The 21687-nt window shown below is 40.2% G+C and overlaps 1 protein-coding gene across 4 annotated transcripts in view; it reads left to right on the top strand.

Moving 5' to 3' along the window:
• Positions 1-11433: 11433 nt before the first annotated feature.
• Positions 11434-21687, top strand: part of CUL4B (cullin 4B) — a 36431-nt gene continuing 26177 nt past the window's right edge. For 2 of the 4 annotated variants that reach the window (XM_032391400.1, XM_032391401.1), the window contains exons 1-2: positions 13022-13129; positions 14944-15059. In XM_032391400.1, the coding sequence (XP_032247291.1) occupies positions 13108-13129; positions 14944-15059 (138 nt within the window). In that variant the 5' untranslated portion in view covers positions 13022-13107. Of the gene's footprint in view, positions 11528-12285; positions 12829-13021; positions 13130-14943; positions 15060-21687 lie in introns of those variants that run through there. The other 2 variants (XM_032391399.1, XM_032391398.1) reach the window with 2 other exon arrangements.

The raw sequence follows: 21687 nt of genomic DNA on the forward strand, positions 1-21687 counted from the left end.
GGGATCGAGTCCCGCATCGGGCTCCCTGCTCGGCAGGGAGTCTGCTTCTCCCTCTGACCTTCCCCCCTCTCATGTGCTCTCTCTCTCTCTCACTCTCTCAAATAAATGAATAAACGAATCTTAAAAAAAAAAAAAAAAGAAAAAAAAGAAAAAGAAAGAAAGAAAGAAAAGGAAGGAAGGAAGAAAGAAAGAAAGAAAGAAAAGGAAGAAAAAGAAGAAAATCAAGCATAATGAAACCATTAATATGAAAAATTAATAGCAAGGTGGAAATAAATTTCTGGAGAGAGGATGGTGGTAAAGAGGGCATTTCTGCTTTGTTGTGTTGGTTTTACAGTGAGAATGAATTCATGTTTATTTTGGCAAAAATTGGAAGTTTGATAATATTTAGTGTTGCTAATGGTGTGGGCAATCTGCAGTCATTCTGAAGGTGAGAGTGTGTGTACTACATTTCTGAAGAGTAAGATGGCAATCTAGCAAAATTTCCCTTGATTCTACTTCAAATATATCCTCAGAAATACTTTTCCACATGCATAAAGATTTATATTACAGGATGTTCAATGCTGCATATTTGTACTAGAAAAAAACTAGAAATAACCAAATATCGAAAAATAAGAGAGTGGTTAAATAAACATGGTATGTCTTTACTATGAAATAGTTTGCAGCCCTTAAAAAGAGTGAGATTTCATGTACTGTCATGGAAAGATCCCCACAGTATATTACATTTAAAAAGCAAATTGTAGAGCCAAATATACAGTAATGATACCATTAAAAAATACCAAAGCTTCCTATTTGTATATATAAAATATATGTACATAAATGCTGAGGAGGGCTATGTACCAAACCTAACAGTGAAGGGACTTCTTATTTTATATCCTTATATATATATATATTTTTTACAGGAATGTGTTTGTAAGTCATTTGTATAAGTTAACAAAACTGAAAGATAACCACTAATAGAATTTAGTGCATAGAAGTTCCCAACAACTAATAGTTGAAAAAAAGGTAAAAAGGAAGTTCAGTCAGTCCAGTAAGAAAGAGGAAAAAGAAACAATAAAGCAATAATTAGATTTTTTAAGCGATAGCAATATGTGTATTCACATACAGTATACTATGCTGCCCTTAAAAGTGGGAAGGCAGATTTATGTATACTGACAAGGAAAGATGTCCATGATACACTAGTAAGCAAAATAAAATCGCAAAACAATTCATATAAGTATGATCTATTTTTTTAAAGCAATAACTATGTTGCTAAATGTATAGAAAAAGACTTTAGGGACACCTAGGTGGCTCGGTTGCTTAAGCGTCTGCCTTCAACTCTGGTCATGATCCCAGGGTCCTGGGATCGAGCCCCGGGTCGGGCTCCCTGCTCAGCGGAGAGTCTGTTTCTCCCTCTCCCTCTGCCCCTACACCTGCTTATATTCTCTCTCTCTCTCAAATAAATAAATAAAATCTTTAAAAAAAGAAAAAGATATGTATCAGGTCACCTTTATTTTTTTTTAAGATTTTATTTATTTATTTCAGACAGAAATAGCCAGAGAGAGAGAGAGAGAGAGAGAGCACAAGCGGGGAGGAGAGGGAGAAGCAGGCTCCCCACAGAGCAGGGAGCCCGATGTGGGACTTGATCCCAGACCCTGGGATCATGACCTGAGCTGAATGCAGATGCTTAACCGACTGAGCCACCCAGGCAGCCAGTAAAAGACTTTAATTAGCAAACTGTTAACTGAGATTACTTTTAAGGAATGGGTTTAGTTGGGGAGCAGAGAGTTAGGGGAGGTATCACCTTATTTTGTGGTTAAAGGTTGTTGAGACCTGGACATCTCACAAGCAGGGAGACAGGCAGAGGGAGAGGGAGAAGCAGACTCCCCGCCGAGCTGGGAGCCCAACGTGGGGCTTGATCACGGGACCCTGGGATCATGACCTGAGCCGAAGGCAGATGCTTAACCATCTGAGCCACCCAGATGCCCTGAGACCTGGACATCTCTAAATGTACAGCTGTTCATTACTCCTTCCCTGCTTGAAGCCCTTCAATGGTTACCCATAACCTATTAGATAAAATCCAGACTCTGGAGCATGGCATATAATGTTCTCCATGATCTGAACCCTGCCTGCCTCTTTGTCTTCATCTCCCACCATCCGTCCATCAAGCCTACTGCACATCAGTCACACAGCATGGTAATACTTGCATTTGCTTAAATGGGCCATGATTTTTCTCATACCTCCATGTGTTTGCACACGCTGTTCCCTTTTTCAAGTAACCCCTAGGTTTCCAGATCTTGCCATCCTGATACTACAAATTAAGTTCAGATTTGTATAATTAATAAACAATTACAACAACTCTGCGTCCCCATTTTGCGGACCATGGAAAGTCCATTCTTCCACCAGGTTGGAGGGGGATTCCCCCAGGTCCCAAAGGAATCCATGAGAAATGCCTAAATGTTCCAAAGATCAGTCCTAGTTGTCATTTGCCATCTCTGCCAGCTATTCTTTCTCCAAACTGCTGTGCTCTAGCGTTCAACAAGTCACCGCTTGGTCTTTATACTTCATTATTATTACCATTATTATTTTTATTTATTTTTTATTTTTTATTTTTTTTTTTAAGATTTTATTTATTTATTTGACAGAGAGAGAGACAGCTAGAGCAGGAACACAAGCAGGGGGAGTGGGAGAGGGAGAAACAGGCTTCCCGCAGAGCAGGGAGCCCGATGTGGGACTCGATCCCAGGACCCTGGGATCATGACCTGAGCCGAAGGCAGACGCTTAACGACTGAGCCACCCAGGCACCCCATTATTATTTTTAAAAACTCCTTGTTTCCCATTTTTTTTTAAAAGGATTTCTCTTTGCCCAGGGGCATTTGGGTGGCTCAATCAGTTAATTGTCTGACTCTTGGTTTCCGCTCAGGTCATGATTTCATGGGTAGTGAGATCGAGCCCAGTATCAGGCTCTGTGCACAGCAGGAAGTCTGCTTGAAGATTCTCTCCCTCTACGCCTCTCCTGTTCTCACTCTCAAATAAATAAAAAAAAATCTTAAAAAAAAAAAAGAAATCTCTATGCTCAACATGGGGCTTGAACTCACAGAGTCGCATGCTCTACCGACTGAGCCACCCAGGCACCCTCGTCCTTATACTTAAAAAAAAGTCGGTTAGGTGTCTGCCTTTTTTTTTCTTTTAAAGATTTTATTTATTTGACAGAGAGAGACACAGCGAGAGAGGGAACACAAGCAGGGGGAGCGGGAGAGGGAGAAGCAGGTGCCCCGCGGAGCAGGGAGCCCGATGCGGGGCTCGATCCCAGGACCCCGGGATCATGACCTGAGCCGAAGGCAGACGCTTAATGACTGAGCCACCCAGGCGCCCCAGGTGTCTGACTCTTGATCTCAGCTCAGGTCTTGATCTCACAGTCATGAGTTCAAGCCCCGTGTGGAGCCTACTTGAAAAAATAATAACAATAAAAATAAAAAATTTTATTATATAATTTTAATACATACAGAAGAATATGTGTGACATGTAATTTATGGAGCATAATAAGAAAACAAACACCCATGTACCCATCATCAACCTAAGAACTAGAACATTACCAATGCTTTTGAATCTACCTAAATTCTCCCCCTTGCTTCCCCCAGAGCAATCCCCTATCCTGGATTTTGTGCTTATGTTTTCCCTTCTATATTTTAATGGTTTTACCATATTTTCTACCCATTTAAGTTTTCCTTATTTTTGAGCTTTACAAAAAGTTATCAGTTGCATATATTCTGTAATTATTGCTTTTTTCATGTAACATTTTTGTGATTTATGCATGTAGCTATAATTAATTTTTTGGTGTCATGTAGTATTTCATCGTGTGACTATACCCCAATTTATTTAGTCATTCTATCAGAGAATATTCTCTTGCTGTTTTTTGAGGTCTGTATCAAAGGTGATGCAGACTAGGAACAGAAAATCCTTAGCATGTTTTAATCACTTCCCCCTTGGGCCACCACTATACAGTCTCCATAGATCTATTATTAGCACTGAGTCTATTCAAGGGCAAAGGTCAGCAATTTCTTTTTTCTGTAAAGGACTAGATAGGAAATATTTTAGGCTCTTAGCTGCCCATATGGTCTGTCCCAACTACTGAATTCTGTTGTTTTAGCACAAAAGCAGCCACAAAAAATATGTAGATGAATGAGTACGGCAGTATTCCAATAAAACTTTCTTATTTAAAAAAAAAAAGATTTCAGGGCGCCTGGGTGGCTCAGTCGTTAAGCGTCTGCCATCGGCTCAGGTCATGATCTCAGGGCCCTGGGATGGAGCCCTGCATCGGGCTCCCTGCTCGGCGGGAAGCCTGCTTCTCCCTCTCCCACTCCCCCTGCTTGTGTTCCCTCTCTCGCTGTGTCTCTCTGTCAAATAAAAAAAAAAAAAGATTTCATTATTTCAGTGAGAGAGAGAGAGTAAAGGGGGGAGGGGCAGAGGGAGAGGGAGAGAGAACTCAAGCTGACTGCACTGAGCGTGCAGCCCGATGCAGGGCTTGATCTCACTACCCTGAGATCACACCTGAGCTGAAACCAAGAGTCAGATGCTGAACCAACTATGCCACCCAGGCACCCCTCCAATAAAACTTTTTTTATAAAATAGGCAGCTGGCTGGGTTCATTCCCCTGACCATCCTTTCCCAAACTCTGCTCTAGTTCATCTGAATTCCTGTAGCATTGTCCAGTATTGTGGTCACATGTGCATCTGCATTATCATTTCTTTCTCATTACCTTGTTTCCCATGCTTCTCTCTCCCCATGCCAACCCCCCCCCCCCCCCCCCCCCCCCCCCCCCCCCCCCCCATTCCTGAACCAGTAGGCACCACTCCAGCAGCAAGTACAGGATAGGAGTAAGGCCTGGTGCTAATAAGGGGCCTAAGACTTACTGTACTAGATTTGAGACTGGGATGCTGCCTTGATTTCCCTCAACACTCTAGGGGTTTCGGTTAGGCCAAACTATTCCCTGAGAACTAGTTGCCTTGCAGATCCTAAATATGTCTTAGTCTTTCTCACCTTCAGGATTTAAACCTGTACCCTGTTTTCCTTCTTTGTGCCCCCTGCCCCCTCCCACTCTTCTTGCCCGGTTAATTCCCACTTACCCTCACAGATTTAAATTGAATTACTTTCTCTGGAAGCTATTATTTTCTCTGGAAACTATTCTGTAACTCCCCAGCCCCACCTTATCTCGACCCCCCCCCATCTTCCTAGGCTGTGCAGGTGGCTCTCTGTGTTCCTGTAACAGCTTTTATCACTCTGTCCTCTAATTGTCTGCCTCACCCACTAGGCCAATTGAGGACTGTTTGAGGGCAAGGGTTGTCTTTGTATACTCAGTGACTGGATCATAACAGGTCCTCAGGCAAGGCTTGTTCAGTGTTTGTCTGGATTTGGCTAGGAGAGGGAGCTGGTTTCTACCTCTGGTGAAGATCAGCCATTGGCTGAGCATCCAGCTAAATGGACTGATTCTGATTCTCTAGAACCAAATTGCTACTGTCTCCTTGAATGTGCATTGCTTGCTGCTGGGTCCTGCCTGAACTGAATCCAAGCTTGGTCTCCTGTTGGGCACTATGATTTAGCTCATCTCAATAAAGGAGTAATTTTTTTTTTATCCCTCTTTTCTTTTTTTCCTCCTGGTGAGTGGGGCTCTGAACGTCTTTTCCTAACTTGTCTATTACTTGTGACAATTTTATGGCATGTCTCCTTACTAAACTGGAAATTTTGGGAAGTACCATATTTGGGTTTTGAGAAAAAGTGGGTTTGGTTTAAGTCTGTGTGCTTCGTGTCTTTGGCAAGTCATTTTAACCTCCTTCCCTGGGCCTGTTTCTCATCTGTGAAATGGGGATGGCACCTGACCTATCTCATAGTGTGGTTATGAGGATAAAATAAGATTGTGTGTGAAAGTGCTTTGAAAAACTGTAAAATCAACCACAAATGGAATTTTGTATTAGTTCTGTATTCCCTTATGACATCTAGCACCATGCCTTGCCCAGAGTAGTTGCTCAATACATTTTTGTTGAATGACCAAATGAATTGGCAAGAAAAATAATGCTATTGGTGGGAATAAAGGACATTTAATGGAATCAGGAAAAACAGATCACTTGGCAATAGAAACACCCATATGGTGAATAATTCAGCATTGGGCATTTATAGATAGCCCCAAATCTACATTCCCAATGTCTGGTCTTTGTTTTGCTTATAAAAAATATTTAAATTTCTTTGAATAAGCTTTTGGCAGCTGAGATAAACTTGACTAGATCTTAAATATGCAGTCATCATAAAGCAGGATTGGCCCCAGGCAATACTGTGAGATCAGCAAAATGTACTCTGAGAAATCTTTCCTTCCTTGATGGTAGCTTTACCCACCCCTCACCCCCATTGCAATGCCTAGTCCTAGTTCTGTTTACCTCCAGGCACTTAGGACTCTTGTATTATCCTTTGTTCAAGGAGCATTCACCTTAAAGGGTCAGGACTGAGTCTCCCTGGCTAATTTGCATTTGAAAAAAGGAGTCCTAGAGAAGGAGACTATTTTTATCAAAAGGAATGAATAAATAATTGTGAAATTTCAGGCATTAAAGAGTACAAGGGCTTATCAGCCTCATTCAAATCACGATGGTACTTAGTTCACCTACAGCTGGGGTCTCAATCTTGGAGGTATGTAGTTCACCCTGAAAGCTTCTTAGAAATAATGATAATTGAGGCCCTACTCACAGAGATTCTAATTCAGCTGGACTAGTTTCAAAACCTGGGCAAAGGTGTTTTGTTTTTTTTTTTAAGTCCCCAGGCAATTTGGAGTTGTTTATTTGGAGTTGGGAACCACTGATTTAAGCCTAAAACGGCCTTGCTCTTGAGAAAAAGAAAAGCCAAATGTCTTTGGAAGATCAAATCTTAAAGCAGGGTGGGAGGGACTGTGAGAGTCATTGATAAAGTGAAGGGAAGGTTAAAAATAGGCCCAGCAATTCCACAATAAGCAAGTGCTTGGCAGCACCAAAGGAAGTAATCTGTGGCTGATCTAGTCCTCCACCCCAAACCCCCAGGGAAAACGGCCTGGCCCTAACTGTTAGTCCTTAAATCTGCTTTCCAGATGGTTCACAGGTTATAACTGTAGGTAAAATCTCTGAGCTAAGGGGCTGTCTTCAAATGTTTGATGTACCCAAGTCGGTAAGTCTTCAGTTGATATTTTATGTAGAAGATAAATGATTTTGTTAAAAATATGAGGTCTGTGTTCTTTATTTACATTGTACTGAGCACCACGGGTTTAGCATTTGTTATCAGGTTCCTTGCTTTAAACTCTAGGATGGGCAAAGGGTGAATTCACATTGTGTTGCTGGATCATCTTTGCTTAAGCTTTGACCTCCTCGGTCGTCCCCTAGCCGCCCCTTGCTGTTGATAGCATCACAAAGCCCTTATTATGATGTAATGTTGGCTACCTCACTGCAGCTTGGTTTGCCTTTTCTGTGTTTCCCAGCTTCAAAGATGGTCCTTCAGAAAGGCAGATAGGGAACATGGACTACCGTTTATCCACCAGTTGTGTTTTCTAGACACATTCCTAAACAATGCTTGCTGCAGAAACATTTTTAGTATTCTCCTAAGCAAGCAGTCTCTCCTATTTTTAAGGAAAATCCCACCCGTGGATAACAAGGCTTTCGTGAATATGTCCGCGGATGACCCCAGCTCTGAGATGTCTGGAGAAGACTCAGAATCAAGCACCTTGGGGAATCCCCGTGATCAAAAAAAGGAAACAGGTCATACTCTTTGTTAGAGACATGACTGCTGAAATAGGGGAATGGACATTAGAAAAACTAGTCGTGCCTTTGTATTTCTTCCTTTATGTGTATATTTACCTTTATAAATAGCTACAGATTTATTTTATTTGCTTGATTAAAAGAATACCAATAATAACTATACTTCATCTGGCAGCACTGTAAAGTTTAATTAATGTTTCTAAGGTATGAGTTGAACTCACAAGATGAAAGATTCTATATATGGAGTATGTGTTAAGTGCCCAATCTGGTTTAGTCTGATAATGGCCATAATTGTATGGTGTCCTACATCGCATGTCTTGATTATTGTGGTTTCAGTGAGTTCAACCTTGAGAAATGTATTTTAATGTTGAGAATTTGTTTAACGTTGGTTGGCAAATGTTTAGGTGTATAGAATATATATGTTTATGTTTTAATTAGCCCAATTATTTGATTCTTGATTTAAAAGATGTTTTACAAAGAAACATGGAAGGTTTTTCTTCTTTTTAAATTGGTCCAAGGGTCCAAGAAGGCACAAAGTTCTGGCCCTTACACATCACATAGTAATATCTAAGTTGGTTTGTGCCACAAAATCTAAATGTTAAATTTAAAAATCATTATTAAAATTACATATCCATATCAAGATGTGCTAAATATGTGAGGATTGACCAAAATAAGGTTGTTAGGATATCAAAAGAAGATTACTATTAGTGACCAAGATAAAAAAGAAAAATATTTTTCCCACAAAACTCGTTTAAAGATATTTCATGGAAAACTTAAATAGTAAGTTAGACTACCAGGTCATTCAAAGTGAGCTAGCGCTCAAGAGCCAAGGATCTGTGCTTTTAGAGCCAAGAATGTAGTTGAATATTAACAAGAGTCAGCTATGCTTTATGTTAGTATAAAAGTTTATCTTTGAATGGCAAAAGCAGTTTTCCATCTTTTTGTCCTTTAAGAAATATAATTACATGAATTAGAACAAGCCCCATTTTTTTGGTCTTGAGAAGTCTTTGGTTAAATTGCCAATCCTTCTAGAAAAGGTATCAATTTGAGCCATTATCAGCTGGCCCATCCATATACCCTTCTAAGGAATATAACTATACAAATTAGAACAACCTTGTTCATTAAATCTGGAAAATTAGCCAGTTAATCCTCCCCTGTAAAGACATGGCATTATTTTAGTCTCATTCAATGAGATATTCAATAAGTATTTACACTGCGTTTACAGTTTTTCAGCATCGTGTGAAATATGAGACACAATAAAGGAGGGTTTAATGTTTTAGGATACCTTCCTTGGCTTTAAGAGTTTACAGTCTCATTTTAGGCAGCAAGAACAAAACGGTACATTCAAAGAAGATAGGAGTCCATCTTCCCCCCTTTTCAGCCTCAATCACAGTTCTGTGGCTCTAGGGCCCAAGTTCCATTAGAGCCTTGCTCTCAGCCAATTGTCATCAAACGGCACAAAGCTGATAGTGGCTCAAGGTGGTACCTCTTTCTAGGAGGGTTTGCACTTTAACCAAAGACCTTTGAAGACCTAAAATTTTAAAAATAAATACATAAATAAAAAGTGGGCTTTTTATATAAACAGCTAGAAAATGGATTTATTCTTAGAGTTCTGATTTGTCTATCTCAAACTATACAATACAAACTGCTTCTACACCACCCACCATCCTGTTACTCCCCTGCTTTTAAAAGCCCAGCTTGCTCCCTCCTCTCCTTGCTGTCTACCCTAGGCTACAGGGTAGACCAGATTTTTGGCTTTGTGTGCCAGAGGAGGGAAGGAAAAATTCTTCCTCTACCCTTCAAGGTCTTCCATCTGGATTAAGAATTAAATTTACATGAGACAGATTAATAAGAGGAAAAACCCGAAGTTTTATTATGTGGGCACAGAGGCCCAATAATGAAATTGAGACCCCCAAGAAATGATTAAGACAGGCAGTTTTTATACATTTTAGACAATGAAACAACAAACTTGTGAGGAATTGACAGGATAAAGAAAACAGGTGTTTGGGAGCTTTAATTAGTAGGGAATTCTAAGCAGAATTTAGATTGAGGTAGATTAGAAAAATGTTTCTGCAGCTTCCTCAACTTTAAAGTCTGTCTCTGGTAATAAGGATTTTTTTTTACATCTTAGTACAGGGAAGATATTTTTCTTATGGGAGATTTGTTTCTTGCTTTCAGGGGGACAGCAGAGGGTCTTCCTGTCCTTGCACCAGTTGCTTCCTAAGTAGCTTCAATTCAAAATAATCAGTATGTCATTGTGTTACATTTTGGGCAACCTGCCCTTGGCCCCTACCCAGGCACTCTTGAGCCTCATTTTCCTTACTTCCAACCAGACATCTTACTTTCTAGCTTCATTGCACTTTCCATATTTCCATAAACAGGCCAGGCCCTTTCACAACTCCCTGCTTTGCCCATTTCCACTGCCCAGAATGCCTTTCACCTTCTCCCCTCTTGTCTTTTTGGCAATTCCCACTTTGGGACCCAGCATAAACAATTCCTCTGTGAAACTGACTATTCCCAAAATTCCTCCAAATCTCTTGATTCACCTGTTTCCAGAGTACTTTGTACATTTGTTATAGAACTGTTACAGAAATTAGTTTTGAAATTGTCTTCCCCTACTGGCTTTCTCAATGGCAGGGACCTGGTATAGTGTGTGGCATAAAGTCTTTCAGTACATGCTTGTTGAATGTTTCTGAGTTAGAATGATCAACAGGTTGGCAGACCTAGTTTTATTTGACATTGTGCTGCCCCCCACCATGCCCTCGCATTAAATAAAAACTCCCAGCAGGAAATTTACAAGGTTTATTGTTGCTAATTTAACCAAATTTAGAGGTTTGTCCTTATGAGTAATCCATTTTGAAATTTGAGCTTGTGGAATACATTGGTAGAAAACATTGATTTTTGCCAATGTCATTCTCCTAAAATGTGTTCTTTGAAACCGTATATGAACTAAGATTTAGTAAAAGTGGCTATGTTTAGTTTGTAAATTGCTGGATTGATGACGGAGGAGATCGGGGTTGGGCTTGGTACTGGGAACTGTGTTGTGTGTGTGTATGTGTTGGGGGGAGGTGTTAGTTACCTTCCTGTTTCTTGGGCCTTAGAATGCACCCTTAACTCTAGCCAGCCATCTTAGAAAATGCTCCTGTTAGGAAGGTAAAAAGATTTGCAGCTACATTACTGAGAAAGGTATCAAAACTCAGGCCCTATTCATATTGGGTCAGGGGTGTCCTTGACATAAAAGAAACAATTTATAGCTCAATCGAAGCAAAGACTCATTTTCTTTTCCTTGTATCTAAGATCTTTTTCTTTTCCTTTCCTATTTTAACATCATGACATTTCTCCTTAGCACCAGGCATAATGCCATGATTATGTTTTCCTCCATGTCGGGTTACTCCCCTTGCCTTGCAACCCCTCCTTATTCCTTTATCTCTTTCAAAGTTTCCATTCTCGGTTCCCTAACTTTTTACTCCCTCCCTTCCTCTCGTCCTCCTCCTCCTCTTTTTTCCCAGCTAGCTCACCCCGCCCCTCACCGTCACCACCTTCCCTCCCCTTCAGGCTTCTTCCCGCTGCTTCTCCCGCCACCTTCCCCCCACCCGGCCCGCCTCGCGTTCAGAAAGCTCCAATCAGGAGCTCGGGAGGTGTCTCGAAAGCCCGCCCCCTCCTCCCTGTCCACTTCTCTTTCCCCCCCCCTTTTCTCCCTCCCCCTCCCCCCCCAACTCAAGTCCTGCGGACCTGGGGGCTTCGGGATCTGGGCGCTATGAAAAGTGTCTGCCCAGTCACTTCCGGTAAGGGCGCTGCAGCGCGAAGCTCCCCGCGGGACCGTTAAGGAGGGGGTGGGAGTTACCGGCGGGCCGGGGGAGGACAGTGCTGCCAGGGAAGGGGACGGGAGAGGGAGGGGGAAGGACAGCGAGAGCGAGCGAAGGAGCACGAGCGTCTTGGGCTCCTTAGCCGCCGCTTTCCCGCCGCCTCTCCTGGAGCCAGCTCCCCCGCCCCCCGGGCGCCTGCAGTGCTTCTCTCCACCCCCCACTCCCGAGGACAGACGCCGCCCCTCCCTCGCCGCCGCGTGACCGGAAGTGGCGCCATCTTTAGCCTCTTGTGCTATTGACAATAACAAGCCCTGGTTCTCTCCCCCTCCCCCTTCCCCCTCCCCCCAACCACGGCATCTCCCCTCCCAGAGAGAGGGAGAAAAGGAGGAGGAGCTGCAGCCTCACAGACTCACTGAGTCGCTCCTGCAGAAAGGGGGGAGAGAGACCGAAAAGCAGGGGAGGGGGACGGCACTGCCGTTTACCTGTCTGCCTCCTCATTCGCTCTCCCCCCTCGTTCGGCTCACTCCTGGTGTCAGCCTATCCGCCTTCCCAAACCCTCCCATTCCCCCGGTGTAGCCCCCCCTTCACTTTCCTTCTCGTCCTCTGTGTTTCTCCTCTCTTTCTTCCCTTCCCCCTCTAGCATTGCCACCTTCTCTCCTACACGCACGCAGGCATATAAACGTAGATTTTTGATGCTCCTCTGCCTGTTGACCCCGCTATTTTCATGTTTCCAACAGGTTTTTCTTCCCCCAATCCCTCAGCTGCTGCTGCTGCTCAGGAGGTCAGATCTGCCACTGATGGTAATACCAGCACCACTCCGCCCACCTCTGCCAAGAAGAGAAAGTTAAACAGCAGCAGCAGTAGCAGCAGTAACAGTAGTAACGAGAGAGAAGACTTTGATTCCACCTCTTCCTCTTCTTCCACTCCTCCTTTACAACCCAGGGATTCGGCATCCCCTTCAACCTCGTCCTTCTGCCTGGGGGTTTCAGTGGCTACTTCCAGCCACGTACCGATACAGAAGAAGCTGCGTTTTGAAGACACCCTGGAGTTTGTAGGGTTTGATGCGAAGATGGCTGAGGAATCCTCCTCCTCTTCCTCCTCATCTTCACCAACTGCTGCAACATCTCAGCAGCAGCAACTTAAAAATAAGAGTATATTAATCTCTTCTGTGGCTTCGGGGCATCACGCAAACGGCCTAGCCAAATCTTCTACCACCACTTCTAGCTTTGCTAACAGCAAGCCTGGCTCTGCTAAGAAGTTAGTGATCAAGAACTTTAAAGGTAACCAAGGCCAAAATCCATAATCACCTACTAAGGATTTGACACTTGAGCGGTCACGTGCTCTATTTATGTTAATATATTAAACAGTATAGAGGTAGCCTAATGTTTTATGCATAATCAATGAGGTGGAGGGAGGTCCTTTTTTGGGTGGAGGGTTCATTTTCCGGGGGTGGTTAGTATTCTTGTGCTGAAGCATACACCGAGTGTTTCTGTGCAGTATTTTGATGTCTGGCTCAGCTTATATCTAATCTGTTACTCATTATAACATTGACAATCGGTATGATTGATCTGGATTATACAGGTGAGAAATTTGTGTTCTAAAGAGGTTTATTTATTTCAGGTGCATGGTGAGCCTTGGCACTGCTGGGATTTTTATTTTTATGCTTCAGTAGGCCACATTTTCTAGTCCCTAGAAATGCAGGTAGCAATGGTGATCTTTTCATGCTCAATGATGATTTATAGTTAGATTTATAATGTTGCATCCTATATTCTTGAAACTCATTGTGGAAGCAGTATTTGGGGAAAAATATTTATGATCTCTGCATTTCTTTCCAAAGGTAGGGTTTGGAAGTGAAAAATACTGTATACAGAGAAGTAGTAACTCTGTGTACCACTAGTCTAAAGATAGGAACAATTACTACATCTATTTTTTTTTTTCACTAAAATGGGTTTTAAAGTACTGACCTGCAGCTTTTAGGAAGATTTGTTCACTTTATGTTTGAGATACATGATTGAGAGTATTATGAATGCATTGATGCATATAAAATCAACAGTTTTTTAAAAACATAATTGAGCTGAATTACTTTTTTCTGTTGACTGTGTTTCTCTTTTTCTGACTTAGTTTTTCAGCATCCTTAACTGGGAGGTAATAGATGCTAAGATGTTTATTAAATGGAGAAGTAAATGAATGAACTGAAGTAATATTTACCAGATAAGTGCCTTGTGGCTAAATATTAGTATTGAGAAAATTAGATTCTCAATGCTTGCGTTTTCAACATTAGTGTGGAAATCAGGAATGTGCTCTGTTTTGTTTAAAGCAGAGGGTTATGGTGTTTATTTTTAACCTTCTCTTTTTTTTCCTTCACTCCTCTCCCATCCCCAGGTTCTTAAGAGTGTTGTAATCTTTCTGATTTAATAGTAGACCTTTCTGAAGTAAATGTGAATTGTAATTGGCTAATGTGTTCACTGCTCCAGTCAAAGTATATCAATTTAATAGCCAAGAATTTTTAAAGGGATGAGCTATGATCCTAATTTCATTTGCATACTGGTTTCTGAGGTTTTGTTTGGGTTTTTTTCTTCCCCTCTTAAACTAAAAATACATCATTAAGGTATTAGGATGTTTTAATTAAAAAAAAAATACTCATTGCTGGTCAATGAAGTTTAAAGCCTGGGTTAAGATAGTCCTTTCCATTCTGAAAATGCTACATAGGTTCTGGAGTTATTTGGATGTTTTAATTTTTTTTAAATTTCACTCTGCTCATTGATGTAGTTTAAATTAAAACCTGAGTTAAGATGTTTCTCTCCATTTGTAGATGGTGCATAAATGTGAGGGTCAAACAGACTTGGATTAGAATCTCAGTTTTGCCATTGATTAGCTTTGATGACCTTGGGCAAGCCTTTCTAAATGAGTCTTCTAGCCTCAGTTTTCTCGGTTGCATGATAGGGATAAATAATACCTTCCTTAGAGCATTGTTAGGGAGATTAAGATGTTTGGAAAGTACCTTGTGCATAGTAGACATTCAGTATTTTAAATCTCAGGTGCAAAATTCACGTTGACTGACTTAGGTTTTACATGTGATGGAATAAGATCAGGATTGTTATTTTTTATCTGTGATTCTTGAATTTTTATTTTTTGAAGCAATACAGTCAATTGAAAAAAAGAAACCTCACCTTTAATTCTAATAGGTGAGTCAAAATGACTTAAACAGTATTCTGGCATTTCAAATTTTCTTTATGCTAAGCCTAAATACAGTAGCTACTTTAATATTTAGATGTAATAATTATAAAAATCACAATTTACCCTTAAAAAGCAGTAATACTATTATTGTACTTTAATGGATCCTTCCATTACTATATGCTACATATTCTGATATCAACCTTGTACATATTATCTAGATAAGCCTAAATTACCAGAGAACTACACAGATGAAACATGGCAGAAGCTGAAAGAAGCGGTGGAAGCTATCCAGAATAGTACTTCGATTAAGTACAATTTAGAAGAACTCTATCAGGTATGTATTAATGTGGATAACCAGATTTGGCTAGCATAAATTGAGGTAGTATGTAGATGGATTTTACTTTGAAATGAGTCCTTATGTAGACTTTTGGTTTCCTTCTAGTGAAAATTTCTTGATTAATTTATGCACTATATTTTATAATCAGACTACACATTCTGATGTACTCTGACATTCTGACAAACTATGAGTACAGTCATATTGGTATATATTGGGTTTATCTTGGACCCTTCTGATTAGGATTTACAGTGAGGAGTACCTTGGTATAATCAAGGTTTTACCTATAATGGAATCCTACAGCCCGGATCCCAAAGATGATTTCTGGTGACATGTCATTCTGTTATGGTACTTCTTGCTAAGTGGTGTTACTCGCCTATAGGAAAGGCCTCAAGAAATACAAATGTTCTCTGTACTTTATCCTTCCTCCTTATTAGTAGCCTTTTGCCATTTCTTTTTCTTGCTGTTTATGTTTGTTTTATTTTCTGGGGTACAAGACAGTCCTTAGCCAAAAAATGAGCATCAGATTGTAGTCCATTGACTTGGTCTGAGGTTCAGGTTTGTTTCTTTTGCTTAACAAATGGGTCTATACTTGAAGTGTTTAGTTTAAATATACTATTAAGGGCAATTACTGATTTAGACTGCTTACTACCATGATATTTTGCCCTACTGTATTTTTTTAAAGATTTTATTTATTAGAGAGAGAGTGCACGCATGAGCGGGGGTTGGGGGGGAAGCAGAGGCAGAGGGAGAAGCAGACTCCCCGCTGAGCAGGGAGCCCAATGTGGGGCTCCATCCCAGCACTCTGAGATCCTGACCTGAGTCGAGGGCAGACGCTTAACTGAGCTACCCAGAGGCCCCTGCCCTACTGTATTTTTGACACAGCCACTTCAAGAAGTTACTTTCCATTATAGCATAAGCAGTTTCATATAAAAAAAATACTTAAGAGTCCCAATAGCTTGTGCTTTTTTTTTTTTTTAAGATTTATTTATTTTAGAGAGCGACGGCATATGCTATTGAGCAGGGGGGAGGGCAGAGGGAGAGAGAATCTCAAGCAGACTGTAACTGAGTGTGGAGCCTGACTCGGGGTCATCACGACCCAGAGATCATGACCTGAGCCAAAACGAAGAGTCGGATGCTTAACCGACTGCGCCACCCAGGCACCCTTTTTGTGTTTTTCATATTGATAAATACCTTGTAAGAAATTAAGTTGGTTTGATTTATCAGAATTTGTAGTTTTTATCTATTCATTTTAGTTGCAGAGGTGGTATGGTAATGGCAAACCCTGGATTAGGAGTCCGAAGACAGATTTGGGATCTTCTTTTGGCGCCTATTACCCTTCTGATCTTGAGCAAGAAACTAGACCTCCCTCAGCTTCAGTTTCCTCCTCTAAAACAGGGGAAAGAATACTTGTCCTCTCTACCTCATGGGGTTGCTTCTAAGAATCAAATAAGATGTGAAAAACAACTTGAATCACTATGTTACAGAAATATAAGATGATGTTATCACTAGTAAAGCTCTTTCATAAGTCACAGTGTGGCTTTTTCACTTGCAATAAGTCAATTAAGATCACCAGTTTCTGTTGCTGTGAAAATTGAACGAGTCTGTGCATGCAAAACACTCACAACGATGCTCAACAGGTAGTAATAATGTTATAAAATGTAATCGTTGTAACACTGTGTGTCAGATAGTAGTAGCACTAAGCTATTAAGGAGAAGCCCACTTACTTGGCTATGTTGGTATATTACATATGTGGCTCCTGACTTGTACAGTAATAAAAGTAGAATTATGGAATTAGAGTTGGAAAGGCCTTAAGAGATCATGTAGCCCAATAGCTTTTCTTCATATAGTGCAGGTGGTCCTCTACAAATTAGGTTTATCTTTTATTATCTTTTAAGCATTATAGAAACCCTTTGGTGAAGTAGACGGGGTAGTAGTTATTATTCCTCTATTGATGAGGAAACTGAGTTTCAGGGAAGTTAAGTAATGTGCCCAGAGTCACACTGAGATGCCCGAGTTTCAAGTCCAGTGCACTTGCGCTCCTGTGCTGCTTCAGGAATACGCCACAGCACTTCGAATACCTCTGTAGTGCGGTGTGAGAGGCCAGTAGTTTCACTTTAGGGAAAAAATGGTCCTCAAAGAAGGTAATTTTTTTCCTTCATGTATATGGTGTTTATTTGGATATGGTGGTATACAGCGTCTTTAGTTTCAATAATGTTATTTTATATGTTTTATATTTATAGCATATTGATTGTGATTGTTAATGAACCTTATTTACCTTGAATATTTTTCTAGAGCTTTTGGGTTCAAAAATATTTTTCCTGATAAATTGATTCTGTTAAATTCTTTTATGTTTCAAGAGTTCACAGCTTGGATTTTTTGTTTTTCATTTTCTTCTACTTCAGAGTTATTACCTGCTATTGTTCAGTTGCATTTCTTTAGCCTAGCATCAGTGTTACAACTTTTTACTCTCTGCACTTTTCACAGTACTTTACTGTTTCTGCTATAATAAATTCAAAAGCATTTGTTTCTAGCTCTTCTGTTGTTTTTGACCTTAATTTTATAAATGCTCCTTTGGATCGTTCTCAGAAAGTTTATTTTGAGATGTTCAGGTTCAAAAAAGGATACAAAGATAAGGGAGTAAAATTACTTCATACCATCTGGATTTCAGGTGCTTGTTTAATTTTGACTGGTTGAAATGTAAATGAAAAGTACTCTCCTAAAGAGGGGGTAGGGGAGGGAAATGGCAAAAAAAAAAAAAAGTGCTCTCCTAACTCTCCTAAAATTGAAACTATAGGAGTATGTAGTATACCAAGCAGAAGTTCACCAAACCCCTCATTCCCCCATCCTACCCTCTGTCTCTGAAGTAAATGCTTATTTGGCATATGCCTATGCAGAACTTTTTTCTGTGCATGCAAAACCGTTATGTTTTAAATCTCAAGCATGGAAGTCCCTAGTGTGGATTGCATGTACTGCCTCCCTAAGTTTTTAATTTCTAGAAAAGAACATGTGGTTCTGAGTGCATTTGCAAGAAACAAATGTCTTTTAAAAGTGATTTTTTAAAAAAGATTTTATTTATTTATTTGACAGACAGTGAGAGAGGGAACACAAGCAGGGGGAATGGGAGAGGGAGAAGCAGGCTTCCCGCCGAGCAGGGAGCCCGATGCGGGGCTCGATCCCAGGACCCTGGGATCATGACCTGAGCCGAAAGCAGACGCTTAACGACTGAGCCACCCAGGTGCCCCGTTAAAAGTGATTTTAAATAAGAATTGTGCTTGAGTTTAAAAATTATCTTTTCTAGACAACCTTGAAATCCTAAGTATGAGGCAGTGGTTAATGTTGTTTTGGTTTGGGGGGATTTTTTTTTTTGTTTGCTTGTTTTTGATTGACTACAGATAGTATGGTTAAGCGCACTGACTTTTGATTTATCAGCCTGCCTTAGATTAGAGATCTGCCACTCATGATAATTTTGGTCAAGTTACTTCTCTAAGCCTTGTTTTCCTCATTTGTAAAATGGGAAGACCAACATTACCTATATGGCAGGGTTGTTGAGCTGTAAACAAAATACTGCAAAAACTACTTTTTACAATGTCTGCTACTTATTGGTGTTATCAATGATGATGATGATAATAAATGAGTCTTTTAAAAAGATACCTTTAGGGGCGCCTGGGTGGCTTAGTCATTAAGTGTCTCCTTCAGCTCAGGTCATGGTCCCAGGGTCCTGGGATCGAGCCCCACATCGGGCTCCCTGCTCGGCGGGAAGCCTGCTTCTCCCTCTCCCACTCCCCCTGCTTGTGTTCCCTCTCTCGCTGTCTCTCTCTGTCAAATAAATAAAATCTTAAGAAAACATAAAAAGATACCTTTATTTTAAGATTATATTTTATTATACAGCTCTAAAGACACACATGTTTTAAAATTCTAAATCCACACGGGGCCAGAACAGCTGGCTGATAAATAGATTACATTCCAAATATGTGTCAGTAGACACCATTAGCCAAATTGAAAAAATAATAGAAAAAGAGAGGAACTCTCTAGGAACAGTGTCCTTTACTTCTTAAGACTGTGTCTTGTTTTTTACATGTGGTATCTTATAATCGTTGGAATTTGGAGTATTTTAAATAATGGGATCATTTTCCTCATGTTCTCAGCCTTTGTATAAGTAGCTATGTAGTGTTTTTAAATCAGCTACTTTTTTCTGGAGCTGGCTGGTTGTTTATATATGAAAGTATAACATTTATTCTTAGTATAAATGTCTAGCTATTTTCTTTGAAGGCAAGCCTAGTCCATACTTCAATTCTGATGGAAATAATTTTATTTATTATTAATAATAGGAACTCTTGTTTGGTTAGCTTTTTGTGAAATAAATCTTAAATAATGGCCTTTTCTAGTAATGCTTCATTTATCAAGTAGATGACCGTAAGACTGGAAGCAAATAGTGTGTCCATCTCAGTACAGGTTATTACCCATTGTAAAATCTGGTTGTTTAAGCAGTCAGAGGTTACAGAAGAGCAGTTAGGTTCTTAGCAGAGATGATTAGCTTTTGTATTCTATGTATTTTTTAAAGATTTTATTTATTTATTTGCGAGAAAGAGCGTAAGTGAGAGAGAGCTCAAGCCAGGGAGGAGAGGCAGAGGGAGAAGCAGACTCCCCGCTAAGCAGGGAGCCCAATGTGGGGCTCCATGAGGGGCTCCATGAGGGACTCCGTGCGGGGCTTGATCCCAGGACACCTGGACGCCTGGACCCCTGGACCACGACCTGAGCCGAAGGCAGACGCTTAACCAACTGAGCCACCCAGGCGTCCCTTTTGTATTCTATATTGATAAGTAGCTAGTTGTGTTCTGTGTGAGGTTATTTTTAATTGTTGTCACTCTTGATGTTTTTTAAGTTTAGTCTATCACATTATGTAGTGCTTCTCTCTTTATTTAGTACTCAGTATTATCCCCGCAATTTAAAAAGTGTGCAACTACAAATTCTTAGTCCTTGGTAATTTTAGTCTTACTTAAACTAACCTTTTTACTAGATGTAAAAAGAAAAATTAGATTTCATGTCTGGCTTCCTTTCTGCAAGTTCTTAGTTTTTGATGTATTTCAAGTATCTTATTTCAGCCATTTTTACTAAATGTAAAAAGATAATTTAGATTTTATTGCTGTATCAGTTCTTGAAAACTTTGTGGTGTGCTTTCCTTTCTTTAAACATATGGTTTGAAAAATAAGACCCAACCCATTAGGCCAATGACCGGAGTTCAGCACCCTGATGGGAATTTAGTATCTTTCTGGGTGTCTATTGTTGTTAAGTCAGAAAAGTTTCTAGATTTCCTCCCTTATCATGTTTAATTATGTTTGTAGTCTTTGTGTTTTTTATTCTTATTTTAATCCTCTTCATTTTTTATTCTAGGCTTACTGCTCACCCTCATTTCCGTTCCCTTGTCCCAGATGCAATCTTTTGTGCCTTTGCAGTTTCTTAAATCCTGTATTCCCCAAAGCATCAAATTTCAGGAACTATAGTTTTACATTTCATTTGCTACATGTTTACATTTCTTTGGAGTGTATGGTTTTGTTTGTATCAGACAAACATGTTTTTTTTTTTTTTATTTTTGCAGACATTTTTGTTGATGTGACATGTATGGATTTTGGCGGGTAAGGGGCTGGGATTTAGAGGAATAACGGTTAGAACCTTGCTAGAATGTTTCTATTTTATATCTGATTACCTTCAAAAAGGATTTAAGGTAGCATATTTTACCAGTAATGATTGGGAGCTTGCATAGAAAGAAAGTTTTATTTAAGAGACTTATAAAACTATGGAAAGTCTGTTTGATACAAATAGTTGCATGTGAAGTGAGAGAAAATAATTAATACTTAATACATGTCTAATAGTGCATTTCAAAGATCTGGAATAAAATAGAGCTTATCCCAAACTTTAAGTAGTGATTTAACACCTTCCTATTCATGTTTCTATCCCAGCACCTAACAGGGTACAGAGTACTTACTTAGTAAACAGTCGTTGTTGAGTCAGTTACTGCTTCCTGTGTGCAAAGCTGGACAGATGCCCTGGGAAGATCACTTAGGCCTTGCCCCTGAGGTGCTTATCTTCTAGTAGGTTTATGAAATTGTAGTTTGTGACCAGCATTTTTTTTTTTTAAGATTTTGTTTATTTATTTGACAGAGCACACAAGCAGGGGGAGCTGCAGAGAGAGAGAGAGAATCAGGCTCCCCACTGAGCAGGGAGTCCAACTGAGCCACCCAGACACCCTAATGACCAGCATTTTTTAAAAGACAAAATAGAAAATAATTGGAGAACATCGTACATAGTAATGATAAGTGTACTTTCATGAAGATTTTGTTTCAGTTACATAAATTTATTTTATTTATTTATTTTTAAAGATTTATTTATTTATTTGACAGAGAGAGAGACAGCGAGAGAGGGAACACAAGCAGGGGGAGTGGGAGAGGGAGAAGCAGGCTTCCTGCCGAGCAGGGGGCCCGATGCGGGGCTCGATCCCAGGACCCTGGGATCATGACCCGAGCCAAAGGCAGACGCTTAACGACTGAGCCAGCCAGGCGCCCCTCAATTACATAAATTTATTTTACATACAATGGATTGTGACATAAAATGTATTTCTTGCTGTGGC

This window comes from Phoca vitulina, unplaced genomic scaffold (genome assembly GCF_004348235.1).
Source record: "Phoca vitulina isolate PV1807 unplaced genomic scaffold, GSC_HSeal_1.0 scaffold62, whole genome shotgun sequence".
NCBI classification, from domain to species: domain Eukaryota; kingdom Metazoa; phylum Chordata; class Mammalia; order Carnivora; family Phocidae; genus Phoca; species Phoca vitulina.